The following is a 17,108-nucleotide window of genomic DNA, read 5'->3' on the forward strand; positions in this document are numbered from 1 at the left end:
GCCTTGGGGTTGAGCCAACAGTTGGGGAGGATGGGGAGAGGGAGTGGTGGAGCAGGTGGGAGGGATGTAGGACAACAAGGCAAAAGAAACCAGAGCCTAAATACATAGCAGTGTATGTTTGCTGTCTTATTTGGAAGGGGATTCAAAGTATTTTACAGCCCTAACCAAGTAAAAGGCACTTTTCACATATTCATATTGAATGAGTTAAATTGTGACTCTTGTACACATGGAGTGTAAGTTGCATGCAAAGTTTTCAGAGACTGGGTTATTGAGCAGTACAGTCTGGTTTACAGTGCAATTAGTAAGTTAACTAAATGCAGCCTGTTTTCTTGTATTTGGTAGTCTTCTTGCGTTTGAGTCAGAATGTTATGGATTCAGGTCCCACTCCAGAGACTTGAACACACAATCTAGGCTGACACTTGACTGCAGTCCTAAAGTAGTGCTGTATCATTAGCAATTACATCCTTCAGACAAGGTTAAATTAAGTCTGTCTTTTTAGGTGGACATAAAAGTCCTATGACATTTTCAAAGAAGAGCAGGAGAATTTTCTTGATTTCTTGGTCAACTTTTATCCCTCGACCAACTCCATTGAAGCAGTTTATGTCATTATTGTTTGTGGGGTCTTGCTTTGTGCAAATTTGCTGCATTTGACCATCAGACATAGGAGCAGAAGTAGACAATTCAGCCATCGAGTGCTCCGCATTCAGTAAGATTATGACTAATCTGATATACTCCTCAACCCTACTTCTCCACCTTATCCCCATAATCCTTCATTTCTTTACTGATTAAAAATGTCTATTTTAGCCTTGAGCTTACTTAATGACCCAGCCTCTACAGCCCTCTGCGGTATCGAATTCCCCAATTCACTACCCTCTGAGAAGAAATTCCTCTTCATCTCTGTCATAAATAGACAAACCTTTACTCCTAGACTCTCCCACAGGGGAAATAACTTCTCAGCATCTACCCTGTCGGGCCCTCTCAGAATCCTATTGCTAAAAACCTCCGACCTCCTCCATGGCTGGTATTGTCCAGTGCAGCTGCAGTGAATGGACTTTTGACTGGGTGCCAAATTCTCAATTTTTGCTGGTATCGGGGCAGGAATGGACAAGATCAGCTACCGTCCTATATGTCTCAATAAGGTCACTCTTCTAAACTCCAATGAGCACAGGCCCAACCTGCTTAACATCTCCTCATAAGAAAATCCTTCCATATCCAGGATCAACCTAGTGACATTTCTCTGGACTGCCTCCAATGCCTGTATATCTTTCTTTAGGGAAGGGAAACAAAACTGTTCACAGTAATCCAGGTGTGGTCTAACTAGTGTTTCCATATTTTTTCCTCCATTCCATTTGAAATAAAAGCCACCCTTCCATTTGCCTTCCCAATTACCTGCTGAACTTGCAAGCTAGCTTTTTGTGATTTATGCACAAGGACTCCCAAATCCCTGTACTGTAGTTTTCACTATTTAAATAATATTCCGCTCCTTTATTCTTGCTACCAAAGTGCATGACTTCACATTTTCCTACATTATATTCCACCTGCCAAGTTTTTACCCACTCACCTAACCTGTTTATATCCCTCTGATTTACCTGCATTACAACAGTGAGTGCACTCCAAAACAAATTCATTGGCTTTGAAGTACTTTGAAATGTCTTGAGAATGTGAAAGGCAACTCATAAATGTAAGTTCTTCTTTAGTTTTGTTGATTTTTCTCAGCAATGTTGTTTGATGTCAGGAATTTCCAACATTATTGGAGCTGTTGAGAGGAATGCATTGAACCTCTATTCCACATAGACTAGAGTCCTGGGCTTCAACAATGTTTAATTTTTCAATTTCCTCCCTCAGAATGTGGAATTACCAGATTCTTTCTCTGTGGAGTTGAAGTCTCTTTTGGAAGGCCTTCTACAGCGAGATGTTGCCAAGCGGCTGGGGTGCCTGGGACGAGGGTAGGCTGCAGATTTATGTTTTTCTTGTGCTGTGGAGCAGGTTATAGACCTGTATCATTATGTATTGTGGATGTGGCTTCTCATATGTGGAATACATTAAGATAAACGATGGTTGACAATGAAAATGGCCCTGAACTTCTGATCTCCAGAAAATGTGCTGGGGGAGTCTCTGTAAGTTTCCCTCATCCCCATCTACCCTGCATACTATTGCCCAAAGCGCCCCTGGCCACTCTCCCTCACCCTGACTGCCTTTCCCACCCACCCTCAAATACTTCCCAGTGCCCTGACCACCCCCTGATCCTCCCAACTGCCCTCCTGGCAACCCTCCCGACTGCCATGACTACACCCCTTTCCCCTGACCAGCCAACTCCCTTCCCCATTGTCACCCAACACACCACCCCGACTCCCCGTCCCTTGGCCTCCTGACCTGGACCCCCCGATCACGCCAACTCCTCACCTACTTAGCTTACACACTTACCTTCCACACTTACCTTCTCCACAGCTTCTCAAAGTGGCTCGCACCTTTAAATTAACCTGATTTATGGCAGCTAGTGCAGTAAAAAGGAGACATGGCTTCATTTTCTCCAATGCTGTTGGCCTGTAAAGAAAGGACTGGGAACCAGGTATGCTGCACATTTTTCACCAGGCCCAACATGGAGGTCCAGATGAGAAATGTGCAGCTCCAAACTAAGCTTAATAAAAAGGATTGGAGTGTTCATTTGACTGTTTGTCACTCTCCAGACGTTCTTGTCCAATAATTCACTTTTATGACACTAATGACTCAAGGTACATGAGCTAATGCTGGAATGTATATCCTCAGTATGTAATATGACAAAGCTGGTTCCATGATTCTAAACAAAATATAGCCTATATGGCTTCTTGCTACATGCCATTATTATATGCATGATGCCTTATTACTAAGTGCCAGTATTAGTGATGATGCCTTATTACTCAGTGCCAGAATTAGCAATGATAACTTATTGTTCAGTGCCAGTATTAGTGATGATGCCTTATTGCTCCGTGCCAGTATTAGTGATGATGCCTTATTGATCAGTGCCAGTATTAGTAATGATATCTTATTGCTCGGTGCCAGTATTAGTGATGATGCCTTATTGCTCAGTGCCAGTATTAGTGATGATATCTTATTGCTCAGTGCCAGTATTAGTAATGATATCTTATTGCTCAGTGCCAGTATTATTGATGATGCCTTATTGCTCAGTGCCAGTCTTAGTGATGATGCCTTATTGCTCAGTGCCAGTATTAGCGATGATATCTTATTGCTCAGTGCCAGTATTAGTGATGATATCTTATTGCTCAGTGCCAGTATTAGCGATATCTTATTGCTCAGTGCCAGTATTAGCGATGATGCCTTATTGCTCAGTGCCAGTATTAGTGATGATGCCTTATTGCTCAGTGCCAGTATTAGTGATGATGCCTTATTGCTCAGTGCCAGAATTAGTGATGATATGTTATTACTCAGTGCCAAGGTTTGTGATGATAATATGTTGCTAAATGCCAGGGTTAGTGATATTTTGTTGCTTGATGCCAGGATTGGCAGTGATGTTTCGTTGCTCAGAGCCAGTGTTCGTGATAATATCTTATTGCTCACTGCCAAGGTTAGTGGTGATGATACCTCATTATCTGGTGCCAATATTAGTGATGATATCTCTCAGCTCAGTGCCAGCATTAGTGATGATCATTTGATGCTCATTCCCACGGTTAGTGATAACTTCTTACTCAATGCCAGGATTAGTGATGATACCTTGTTTTTTAGTGCCAGTGTTAGTGATGATAACTTGTTGCTCAGAGCCAGTATTAGATGATATCTTGTTGCTCAGTAACAGTTTAGCAATGACATCCATTCACTGAGCACCAGTACCAATGTTAGTGATACCTTAATGTTCAGTAGCAATGTTTGTGATGATATGTTGATGCTGTGTGCCAGTGGTAATAGTGATATCTTGTTGCTCAGTGGCAGGTTTATGTATATTTGCTTAATATAGGGGTTGCTGTTGATTTGTGTCATTGTTAAAGATTATATCTTGTTTCCTCTTCCAGGATTACGAATTAGCTCTGACACTTTAAACTGCATGGAATGATTATATTTTGTTGCACACTGCCAGACTTGATGATTTTGTATTACTTACTCGCATGTTTACTGATTGAGCCTGGCACTAAACAGCAAGAAACAATAATTATATTTTGCTGCTAGTGCCAGCATTAATGATTATGTCTTGTTCCTTCATCCCACGATTAATAATTTCTTGTTGCTCAATGGTAGCTTTACTGATTTCAATTGTTGCTCAATGCTAGTGTCACTGATATCAGGGCACGTTGAGAAGGCAAGGAAGTTATGTGAAACCTTTATAAATCTTTATAAATCTGTTAGGCTGCAGTGGGGTTATTGTGCTCAAGTCTGAACCACTAACTTTTGGAAGGTAGTCAGGGCCCTGAAAAGAGTCCAAAAGAAATTCATTAGGATGGTACGGGGTGAGCAATTTCAGTTGCGTGAAGAGATTAGAAAATAATTTATTGTTACTCAGTGTCACTGATTATATCTTATTTCTTGGTGCAACTGTGACTGAAGATATGTTGTTGTCTAATGCCAGGGTTGCTGATTATTTATTTTATCTCTACAGAGCTGTAGAAGTGAAAGAGCATCCTTTTTTTAAAGGTATTGACTGGCAACAAGTCTATTTGCAGAAGGTAAGACATGCCTCATTTTATGTTTCCTCTAAGTAACAAGTGAAGAATAGTGGAGTATTGCTGCATGCTGAATTGTCTTGCACAGTGCCATCAAGTGGTGAGGTTTGCACCAGCATGCATAGGGAAATTTAGAATTTTCTTTAAACTTCCCCATTTTCCTTCATTTCTTTAATTGTGTCTTCTGCTTTGCACATCATTTCACTTGCTCTGTAGCTCCAGGGCCTACCCTAAGGCAAACAGGCAACTGTTCCTCAGCCTTTTTTTGCACCTTTTTGTCTAAAAATATACTTTATTCGTAAAATGTGTAAAAGTACATTGCAAAAGGTTTTGATTTCAAACTTATAGAAAATTCAGGGCATGTAAGAATGGTCTGATGGGGAGTGCTTTTCTCACTGCCAGCCAAGCTATGTCTTGTTTGAAAGTTCTGGTGATGAGGCATTCTGCAAATCTCTGAACCAGTATTCCAGTGGCCCAGATTAATGTTCTGGGTTTAAATCCCACCACAGCAGCTGATTAATAAATCTGGAACTAAAAGCTAGTCTCACTAATATTGACCATGAAAGCATTGTCAATTGTCAGAAAAACCTATCTGATTCAATAATGTCCTTTAATGAAGGAAATATGCCATCCTTACCTGGTCTGGTTTTCATATGACTCCAGACCCACAGCAACATAGGTGACTCTTTGGTGCCCTCCGAAAAAAACCTAGTATGCCACTGGGTTGTAACAAACCTCATGGAAGCCTTTAAAAAAAGGAGTGAAACCAGACAAACTACCTGGCAGGCATCAGAAATTACAATGGCAAACCTAGCCCTGCCAACACTGCAAAATCCTCCTTATAAAAAGTTATGCCAAAAGAGCTGTCCCACAAACTAGTCAAGCAACAGCCTGACAGTCAATGTCCCAGGCACTACCATCACTATCTCTGTGTATGTCCTGTCCCACCAGCAGAGCAGACCCAGCAGAGATGGCAGCACAATGGCATATTGTCGGGAAGTAGTTACCTTGGGAGTCTTCAACATTGGAGCCGGAAGCCATGAAGTTTCACAGTATCAGGTCAAACATGGGCAAGAAAAGCTCCTGCTGATTGTTAGCTATATTCGTGCCCCAGCTCCCGCCCTGACTCCCCACAGCTGATGAATCAGTAAACATCCATGTTGAACATCAATTGGAAGAAGCACTGAGGGTGCAAACGCACAACAAAATGTACTCTGGGTGGTGGACTTCAATGTCCATCATCAAGAGTGGCTTATTAGCACCACTAGTTGCTGAACTAGCTGAGTCCTAAAGGACATAACTGCTAGACTGGGCTTGTGGCAGATGTGAGTGAACCAACAAGACCTTGTCCACACAAACTACCTGGCACAGATGCATCTCGCCTTGGCAGTACCGGTAGAAGTTAGCAATGCACAATCCTTGTGGAGATAAATTCCCATCTCCACACTGAAGATACCCTTTATCTTATTGTATGGACTGTGCTAAATGGGATAGATTTTGACAGACCTAGCAACTCAGAACTGGGATCAATGAGGCTCTGTGAGCTATCAGTCTAGCAGAACTTACTCTGCAGAGAGTAACTCACCTTCTGATTCCTCAAAGATTGTCCACCATTTACAAGGCACTAGCCAGGACTGTGATAGAATACACTGCACTTGGCTGGATGAGTGCAGCTTCAATAACACTCAAGAAGCTCAACACCATCCAGGACAAAGCAGCCTGCTTGATTGGCACCCCATCCACCACCTTAAACATTCATTCTTTCCTTCAACGTACACAGTGGGATCACTGTGCACCATCTGCAAGATGCACTGCAGTAACTCATCAAGCCCCCTTTGACAGCCCCTTTCAAACCAGTGAGCGCTATCACCTAGAAGGGCCAGGCCAACTGATGACTGGGAACACCAACCCCTGCAAGTTCCCCTCCAAGCCACATTCTGTCCGGACTTGGAACTCTACTGCTGTTTCTTCACAGTTGCTGGCTCAATATCCTGGAACTTCCTTCCTTGGCATTAACTGAGTTGAGTGTCTATTTGTAAAATCAATTAAGAATTGAGCCAGTGTCAGTGCAGTGGGAGGACTGGGAGTTCTGAAGAAGCATGGAATGCTAATGAATGTCTGAAATAGACAATGTGAGGAATGTTTCAGCAGATACTTGAGTCATCTAGCTCCAGGACCTAACAAAGTTAGGTTTGAGATCTGGGTTGAAGGAAAGCAGGAAGTTCCTAGTCAATCTATTTAAATATTTTACCCATGAGCATCACCTGCGTTGATCTTTGCAACATGTCAGCTAACATCTTCAACCTGGTATCACGATCACTCCATCCAAGAACCTCAAGAATGCCCCTCGTAACTCTGCATTTGCCACCTGAAATCCCAATACCTTTGATGGGAAGTAGCCGGATATTGAACTTATCTTTTCCTGGAAACAGGTTTGTGTCCCTGTGGGAAATGTGTGGAATGCTGATTGTCACCTAAGAATCCATGGTTAAGAATTACTTAATGGCCTATGGATCCAGATGAAACTGGGCCCAGGCAAGGCCAAGACTGACGTAATGGAAATGGGCATGCTCAGTTAATTGTCTGGAAAATTATACTCCTTAGGGGATAAGCCTTGGCTTGTGGGATGTGTATATGTACTTCAGAAGCACGCACTCTACACACTGGATGACGTTTCTAGATAATGTTATAGAGCAATTTCTAGATTGTCTATTGCAAGCTTCACATTCCAAACTTCACAAGGCATCAGCATACAGTTCAGTGTAGAACAACAATTGATTATTCAGTGTTGAGTAAAATACTATATCCTTTTTTTCCTTGTATTGTTAAGCATCACTAAAATTTTAAATCATGACTAGTCACTTTCTTAATTAATAGAATAGCTGTAATCTGTCTTGGACAAGATGCTGAATTTGAGTCAGCATGACTGTCACGTTAGAATGGATGATGGTCTCTACTTTTACACAAACTGGCCAAGGCATTTAGCTACAGGAAGGCTGTTTCTGTCCATGAATCCTGGGTCTGGAATTGTGTGACCTAATAGAATGAATATGATGGCAAATAACAAGACTAGTGGTACTCTTGCTGTGGTTACTGAAATCATGATTAAGTAGAAGCTACAGTCAGCTAGACACTCAGTGCATTGTTATGGTAATTGCAAAGGAAAGGGGAACCTTTAGGAAAAGCTGGAGGCCTTCAAAGTTAGACTTGAAACCTCTTTGGAAAATTGAACTATTAAAAAGGTAGATTGTACTGCAGCTTCTCATGAGGCAGAAAGGCTATTAGAGAGATGTACTAGGATCAGTGGGTTTCCTTCATCTGCAAGGCTAAGCAAGTACACAAAAGTGAAAGTAAATGGCTTTTACATTGGCTAAAACCTACCATCAGTCATGATCAAAATTATTCACCTGGATTGACAAGTCAAATGTTCTAATAAAGCTATGAGGGAATGCTTTATGTTAGGATTTATCATTCTGTATTGACTATCTTGAACAATGGGCTAACTAATAAGATAAGATGGCACTCCCAAGTACAACCTTGCTTGGTTCAACAGGAATCAGTACTTTTAAGATCTGGTAGATGCCAAGTTCAGTCTGGATGGCCTGCACTGAAGAGGAAAGAGATGTATTATGGTCTGTCTAAGCAAGTTCTGAAAGGATTACATTTATGGCTTAAAGGAGGTGCCTAAAGAGTTCTCCTCCATAGTTCAAAACTCCTAAACTGGCAATGGAAGAGCCACTTCCAAGCCATGAGAGAAATCCAGGACCAAGCTATGCAATGTGTTTGTCACAGATGAGATTGCTACTATCAGTGGAAGATGTTATGCGTGCCCATTCATGACTTTATTAAACCTGCCCAATTTATGCTGTGGTTTTCTGCCAAATGAAAACTGATGACACTGTCTCAAACTAATTTCATTAAGAACTCAACAACCAGTAGAGAGAAGAGAGTTTTAACCTTCCAGTTAGATTCAACTAGGTGGTAGATATGGAAGAACTGTATTTTAGCTGGCCACAGCAAGAGTACCACTAGTCTTGTTATTTGCCATCATATTCATTCTATTAGTCACACAATTCCAGACCCAGGATTCATGGACAGAAACAGCCACTGTGATTTTTGTTTTGCAAAAACTTCTCACCACCAAGAATGATTTACATGAATGATAACAGACAAAAAAATCTAACACATGGCAGGTGTCATGGAATCATATCTGTGGTTCTGATTGTAGTAGATCTAGCACAGTGCACGCTAAAATTATTTTCATCCTGTTTCTTTGTTTCAAGTATCCACCTCCACTCATTCCTCCTCGGGGAGAGGTGAATGCAGCTGATGCATTTGACATAGGATCATTTGACGAAGAAGATACAAAAGGCATCAAGGTACTATCTGCATATTCTTGTATTGTTTTTTTCTGTGGACATGGTGCTGGTACCAGTATATCCTAGTAAAATGGGAAGTATTAATGAAACAAGTGGCACTCATGTAATGAGCAAGTGCTAGTAGCATAAAATTCTGAAAATACTCAACAGGTCAGGCTGCATCTATGGAGAGCAACACAACGTTAATATGTCAGATCGAAGACCTTTCATTAGAACTGTGTTCCAGCGATAATGCTGTGGCCTTGTGCACCTGTTATGCACTTGCATAATGGACAATACCAGTGGCATTCCTAACCAGAGTGCTTATTGGACCTAAGCAACTACCCAGTTATGGTGGCACCTATATAACCAGTATCTGTTGGTCCATCTGCGCAACGTCCTGAATAATCAGACTTGGTCCACCTGTGCATAATAGTAACATCTGAGTAACCATCAGATGTTTTAACAAATACAGTGTTTGTGGCAGACATGTAATCTGTGGATTCTGTACACTCAAGTAATGAGTGGATGTTGGTGAAAGCTGTGGAGACATACGTATATAACTGAGTAGAATAGGCAGATTACTCTTGATTGGTCATTGGCCTTTGTGTGATTGCCATGGCCTGTGTGTAGTGGCTTTGACCCATTTGTGATAGTGTCCTTCCCCTATCTCAATTCCTGTTTGATATTGGACATTTCCTACATCTGAAACAATGGAATTTCAGGTTTTGGGCACCTCCGGGCTGGAGGAATGTCTAAAATTGTGGAATGCCCATGAGTAGGAGTTTTAGTATACAAAAAAAACAAAAGTTATGAAAGGACATTTTAAGAAGTTTGATTTCAAGAGAACATACAGTACTTTCAGATGGTAAATGTCTAAAGTTAACAAAGCAACCAAATACAGCACACTGGACAAAGTGCAGTAAGGTATTGTATATCAGAACAAAAGGCTCCAAGGAGCTAAAAACATGGTATTAGTAAAACAAAATGGCCAGGTTGAAATCCAGCCAAATACCAATGGAAATGAAGTGAGATTTTGTCAAACGTTTAATTGTTTTCAGAAAGTTATGTTAATTAATTTTCTATTATTGTTTCTCTCTCCCTCTTTTCTCTTTTTGGCACTTTTTCTCCTTTCCCTCTTCCTTTTTCCCTCTCCCTTTCACCTAATTTTCTATTGCCGTCACTCTGCATTCTTCCTCTTCCTCTTTCTTGTTGCCCCCACCAATATTTTCTCTCTACTATCCATCTTTCTTTCTCTCCCCTGTTACCTGCTATTAAATTCTTGCTCTGTCTACCATGTCCATCTCTTCCCTTCACTCTCCATCTCTCTTTCTCTCCTTGTCTTTTTTTTGTTTCTCCCACATAGCTGTTGGATAGTGATCAGGAACTGTATAAGAATTTCCCTCTGGTGATATCAGAACGCTGGCAACAAGAGGTGGCAGAAACTGTGTACGATGCTGTCAATGCTGACACTGATAAAAACGAGGTCAGGAAGAGAGCAAAGAATAAGATGCTTGGTCATGAGGAAGGTAGGAAAGTTCATTTTTGAGATATTTTCAATGCAGCGACCTGAAATAAAAACTGAAAATGCTTTGAAATACCCAGCAAGACAGTAAATGCTTGTAAAGCAACAAGACAAGTTGACTTTTTTGGTGTATAACCTTCATACACAATATGTTGACTTATCTTTTCTTTCTCCAAATGCTGGCTGACCTATGTATTTTCAGTATTTTCACTTTTTATTCTCTATGGCTTTTTCCCTTGTCTTTTGTTCTTCTTGTGTGCTACTAAACTCCTGACAAAAAGGTTGAAAATGCATGTCAATGGATGCTTTAAAATGACATTCTACTGTCTGCTATTTTAACCTCTGTATATTGGTTGGCCATTCAGCCTCGCTAGCCTGTTTCATCATTCAGTTAGATTGTGGCTGATCTGAATTTCAACTCCCATCAACCCATTGTGATTCCATAACCTTTAAAGCCTTTGTCCAACAAAACCTGTCAATTTCAATTTCAAAATTTTCAATTGACCATGCCTAAACCTCAGAGTAGAGAATTTCAGTGTTTTCTGACATCACCTTTGAATGGCCTGGCCTTAATTTTAAGGTTATACACCTCTGTTTTCAATTCATACACTGAAAGAAGTAGATAGATACCCTAACAGTGCAGAGAGAGGCCATTTGGCCCATCGAGTCTGCACCGACCACAATCCCACCCAGGCCCTACCCTCATATCCCTACATATTTACCCACTAATCCCTCTAACCTACACATCTCAGGACACTAAGGGGCAATTTTAGTATGGCCAATCAACCTAACCCGCACATCTTTGGACTGTGGGAGGAAACCAGAGCACCCGGAGGAAACCCACGCAGACACGAGGAGAATGTGCAAACTCCACACAGACAGTGACCCAAGCCGGGAATCGAACTCGGGTTCCTGGAGCTGTGAAGCAGCAGTGCTAACCACTGTGCTACCGTGCCGCCCAGCAAGTAGTTTGTCTCTATTTACACGATCAAATCTTTAATCATCTTACATGCCTCAATTAGATTATGCATGAATCTTCCAGACTCAAAAGAAAACAAGCCTTGTTTATGAAACCTGTCCACATTATTTAACCCTTTTCTAACAGCTGTCCACTTCTGATGAATCTGTGCTGCCCCACTCCAAGGCCACTATATCCTTCCAGAGGTTCATTATCTATATCTGAATGTAGTGCATAAGGTGGATTCTAATCACACCATAATATTACAGTTATGGGGAGTCAGTGATGTAGTGGCATTGTTCCTGAACTAGTAATCCAAAAACCTATGGTCATGCATTGTGGACCCGAGTTTGAATCCCTCCACGGCAGATAGCAGAATTTGAATGCAATAAATTATGACCATCAAACCATTGTCATAAAACTCCATTTGGTTCACTAATGTTCTTTTAGGGAAGGAAATCTGCCATCCTTATCTGGTCTAGCCTACATATGACTCCAGACCCACAGCAATGTGGTTGACTCTTAAAATGCCCTCTGGCCTAGGCAAGCCACTCAGTTCAAGGGCAAATAGGAATAGGCCCAACCAGTGACGTCCACATCTCATGAAAGAATATTTTAAAATATATTCCACCCTTTTGTATTCCATTGAAACCCTAATGTTCAGTTCCATGGACTAAAGTGCTGCATTCACAATCCAGCATTCCGCTCCTGTCTGGATCAGCATGGGTTATGGAATGTCTAGCATGCACAAAGGAAGAATGGAAAGGGGCCTTGCCTGAATGGTGTCTTCTACCTGTGTGCAGCCTGCCTGCCCACAGGGATGCAACCATGCTTACAAGCAAAAAGAAAAAACTAGGGATAAATTACTTTAAGAAATTCAAAATCAATTTACTTATCCCCATCCCAAGGAGAACCTGGACTAACATCACTTTTCATATTCTATACAGATTATGCCCTAGGTAAAGACTGCATCATGCATGGTTATATGCTGAAACTTGGAAATCCTTTCCTGACTCAGTGGCAACGTCGTTATTTCTACCTCTTTCCAAATCGGTTGGAGTGGAGAGGAGAGGGCGAGTCACGGGTAAGCGATGTTAGGCTGACAGAAGTGAAGACCCTGTTCTGTGAGTAGGAGTATCACTTCAGAATAGCACCAGGAGAATGAAAATTGTACCAAGGTTAATATCTCTCACACAGCATCTTTAAGTGTTGAGTTTTTGGGCACTAAAGATAAAATGCATTAGTGTAGAATTAATTGGATGAATTTCTGTTTATCCAGCCCATGATATTTTATTAAATCTAATATGCCAGGCACACACAAGTAACGATAACATATATCCAGCAAAAAATCTACATACCAATAAATTAACTCGTTTGAAAACATAATAAATCCTTCAGTGAATTATAGTCAATGCCATGGGTAACAATCACATTCTGCAGCTCCTCATCATCTATTCTGTCACATGGTGTTATTAGGAACTTAAAATGCTAAAGGCACAATATCAAGCTAAAGTTTAAATAGGAGCTATATTGGAAATTTTCCACTTCAACACAGCCTGGTATTCAGGGAGCATAGAAAAATTTTTTTTAATCGCTTGATTTTAATCTATTCATGTTAATGCACAGAAAATCAGAAAAAAGGGAATGGGTTGTTTTCTGATCATTAATGCCAAAATAGAAAATCTCCTCTTAAATTACTACAATGTTGCCTTAGTGGTTCCAGTAATTTTGTCATGAAACAGTTTTTTCTGATGGTGTATGTAATGTCTTGATTTTGACCTCTCTGGATAAATTCTGAAAATTAATTCATAGAAGTGACATCGTCATGTCACGCAATCGCAGAAGTTACTTCTTCATTCCGATGTCTCAGTTTTAGTTTCTTTCCCACCACATCTTTCAAATTTGTTCAAGTAATAGCTTAAATAGATCCCAATTTTTAAAAAACAGGTTAAGAAATGATTAAATCAACCTGATTTCCCCAAAGATTTCCCCAAATATTTTCAAAACAAGAAAATCTAGATGAGCTCCTTTGCGCACAGAATGATGAAAACTGCACAAGATCTTGTAGAGGGATGCGGAGAGGAACTTCAGTAGCCCAAATCCCCACCCTCCTTGGTCTTTTAAAGATTGTAATATATTGTCAGTCATTCTGAAGTCTCTTACGGAGCATTATATCTCCAAAATCAGTTGGGAAAATATATGATGCATTCTTGAAATCTTGTGAAGTACAAAGTTTCAAGATAATTGTGGTTGAGGAATGCCATTCCTCCTTTCTTGTTGCTTTTTAAGCAATTCAATAAAATTCATTCTACTTTTCTATTCAGAAGTCAATTTCATGCATTGATCACCCTTGTGAAGAAAACTTCTAATAAAAGTCGTAAACTTCCCATTTACTAGTTTCAACTTCTAGCCCTTTGTCTCCTTCTTGCAATTTCATTTTCTAAATTAACATTTTTCATACTATTTGTGATCTTGCATACCTCTATTGAATCATTTCCCCGGGACTTTCTTTTAAGGCTGATCAGCTAATGTACCTCCAGTATTTCCGCATAACTCAGACTGCTAAGATTGGAGATCATCCTTGTCACTTTTGGTACTGTCTTTAACTCCCTCACACTGCTGTGTCTCAGTGCTCAGAATTGGGCACAGTACTCAAGGTGTGGTCAGATCATTACTTTATCACTTATATCGCTAAAACCATCAAATATAAAGGAAGAAAGAACTTGCATTCATATAGAATCTTTCGCACCCTCAAGATGTCTCAAAGCCCTTAATACCTAACAAATTGTTTTCAGAGTTCAATGACTGATATTGAGGCAAGCATTTCAGCCAATTCACACACAGCAAGGACCCACAAAGAGCAGTTAATAAGAACTATTGTTGTTGAGGGATGGATATTGGTCAGAACACCAAGAACACCACTACGATTCTTCAAATAATGTTGGGGTATATTTTATGTTCACTTGAACAGGCTCATGGTTTATTATCTAAAAGATATACCAGCACCAACAATGAACTATTCTGTCAGCATTTCACTGACGTTGTCAGCCTAAGTTATATATTCAGATCCATAATTTGAATGTGACTTTAGCCCACAGCCTTTTGACTCAAATGCAAGTGCTATCACTAATCAAAGTTAACAGTATAGTTCATCATTCTGTTGTTAATTATTGCCCTGCATTGGTTGGGTATGTTGAACATTGGGTCCTCTGAGACTCCTAGGTCTTTTTCACCTTCAGCTATTTCAACATCATTCATACATACATGTTATGCCTGTTTCCTTCTGACATAAATTGTCCTTTGTTTGTATTGAATTGTGGAGCTTACCACTGGTCATTTTTTCAAAGAGGTTGAGATGCTTTTTCATGCAGGAATCACTCTGAATCCATGTTAACTGTTAGAACAAAAAACAATACAGCACAGGAACAGGCCCTTTGGCCCTCCAAGCCCGCACCGCTCCCTGGTCCAAACTAGACCATTCTTTTGTATCCCTCCATTCCCACTCCGTTCATGTGGCTATCTAGATAAGTCTTAAACGTTCCCAGTGTGTCCGCCTCCACCACCTTGCCCGGCAGCGCATTCCAGGCCCCCACCACCCTCTGTGTAAAATACGTCCTTCTGATATCCGTGTTAAACCCCCCCCCCTCACCTTGAACCTATGACCCCTCGTGAACGTCACCACCGACCTGGGAAAAAGCTTCCCACCGTTCACCCTATCTATGCCTTTCATAATTTTATACACCTCTATTAGGTCACCCCTCATCCTCCGTCTTTCCAGTGAGAGCAACCCCAGTTTACCCAATCTCTCCTCGTAACTAAGCCCTTCCATACCAGGCAACATCCTGGTAAACCTCCTGTGCACTCTCTCTAAAGCCTCCACGTCCTTCTGGTAGTGTGGCGACCAGAACTGGGTGCAGTATTCCAAATGCGGCCAATGTTGTCAATTATTATTTTAATACATCTAATCTTTAAGTTCCCCGGGTAATTGATTCTAACAAAAAAAAATCAATTTAAGATTACAGGTTTATAGTTGCCTCTGTTTGATTTGACACTTTTGAATTTGCATCATCCTGTTGTCCTGCTTATAATGTGCTGGTCCCTTCTCATTGCCCAGTCAGATACTCATGACTTGTTATAAGAGTTTACAAAGATAACTGGGTAGTAATGTCACACTATTGCAGGAAGAGTAGTCTTCTGACATTGGGGCAGTAGAAAAGGAAATTAGCATGGTGTGTCTAGCTGGTCTTGCATCTCTTTCAGGATTGCTCAATCACACTGTGTAGAAGGAGCTTAAATCTGTAGCTAACCATTTGGTGCCTGACTCAGGCTGGCCAGATTGGGTAATGTAGAAAGATCTTCACTTTGTATCTACTCTAACATGTCTGACACGTAGTGCTTAACAAAATAGCCAAGGAAAAGAAATCTCACAGACATAATATCCCTTTCCATGATTAATGCAAAATATTCCCTGGAAACATTCAAAAGGAAACCCAAAATAAATGATTAATTGCAGCAGGCAAACTGCATGGTATTTGTACAGCATGATCTTTAACCCAGCCACGACCAGCATGCAGGTGGAATAAATGGCACTTGTGCAAGATGGTTGTCTCTGCCTCAGATCCAAGGATTGATGTGTAAGATGAAAGGAAGATGTATGCTGGACACATGTTGAAAATAAGCCACTGATTTAAGGTACACTGTAAACAAACATGCACCTACTTTGCCTGCATTGAAAGATCATGCCACACTAACACGTTATTGTTTATCCACTGCAGTTAATAATTTATTTTGGGTGTCTCTTTTTGCATTTTTCCAGGAAATGTTTTGTGCTCATAGTGGTGAGGGATGTTATTTCTGGTGAACAGACTTTTTAATCATTGCTGTGTTGCTAAACATGTAGGCCAGGACCAGCAAAGTTAGATGTCGAGTGCTGATCTAGACATAGTCTGATTCTGCACTCCTCGGTGAGATCCATTTGAATATACCAATCTATACACATATATGTGTGGTTTTTTTTGTTGTTTTACATTTAAAAAAAAAATGTTTAAAGTAATCATTTCCTTTTGTGATGGAAAACATATTTTCTCTAAGTTAGCGCACCTTAAATAATGTTTCCAATACTGCAGGTCACACACGTTTGATCATGCATGTATACGTAATGGTATTTTGTTTCCACACGAAAAGCCATGATTGGAAGGTTCGGTCTGAAGTGCAATCTCAGCCCCATGTGACTGCATTTGAAAGTTTAAACATTTAAATTTAACAGAACTTCATTGCAGTGAGTTGATCAGTCGATCAATGCTCTATAAAGTGAGATCTAATCAAACAAAGAATTTGTCATGTTATTTTCCATCTAGGATGCCTGGATTATTTATAAAAGACGTAGGCTGGTAAGAACAATGCTGTCAAACTATAGCATCTATCTTGCTCTCCCATGCTATAGTTGAAGTTTTATGAGTGTATTGTGGGGATGTCACGATGAGCTTTATTAGCATGTAGTTAGTTTTTTTCATCCTACATCGTCTCTCTGTCTCTCATTATTCTCCTCTCCTTCAGTCAGCACTTTAGCAAACTTGATCATTCAACTTGAATGCCTTTAAGTCTTACATTTTGTTTAT

At 40.5% G+C, this 17,108-nt stretch overlaps 1 protein-coding gene across 2 annotated transcripts in view; it reads left to right on the forward strand.

Annotated features, from left to right (window-relative positions):
- Positions 1-17,108, forward strand: part of grk3 (G protein-coupled receptor kinase 3) — a 247,284-nt gene that overhangs the window by 206,245 nt on the left and 23,931 nt on the right. For both annotated transcript variants that reach the window (XM_078227374.1, XM_078227373.1), the window contains exons 15-19: positions 1,846-1,946; positions 4,586-4,652; positions 8,933-9,028; positions 10,374-10,536; positions 12,438-12,574. In XM_078227374.1, coding sequence (XP_078083500.1) covers positions 1,846-1,946; positions 4,586-4,652; positions 8,933-9,028; positions 10,374-10,536; positions 12,438-12,574 — 564 coding nt within the window. The remainder of the gene's footprint in view (positions 1-1,845; positions 1,947-4,585; positions 4,653-8,932; positions 9,029-10,373; positions 10,537-12,437; positions 12,575-17,108) is intronic.

The sequence above is a fragment of the Mustelus asterias genome, chromosome 13 (genome assembly GCF_964213995.1).
Source record: "Mustelus asterias chromosome 13, sMusAst1.hap1.1, whole genome shotgun sequence".
NCBI lineage: Eukaryota > Metazoa > Chordata > Chondrichthyes > Carcharhiniformes > Triakidae > Mustelus > Mustelus asterias.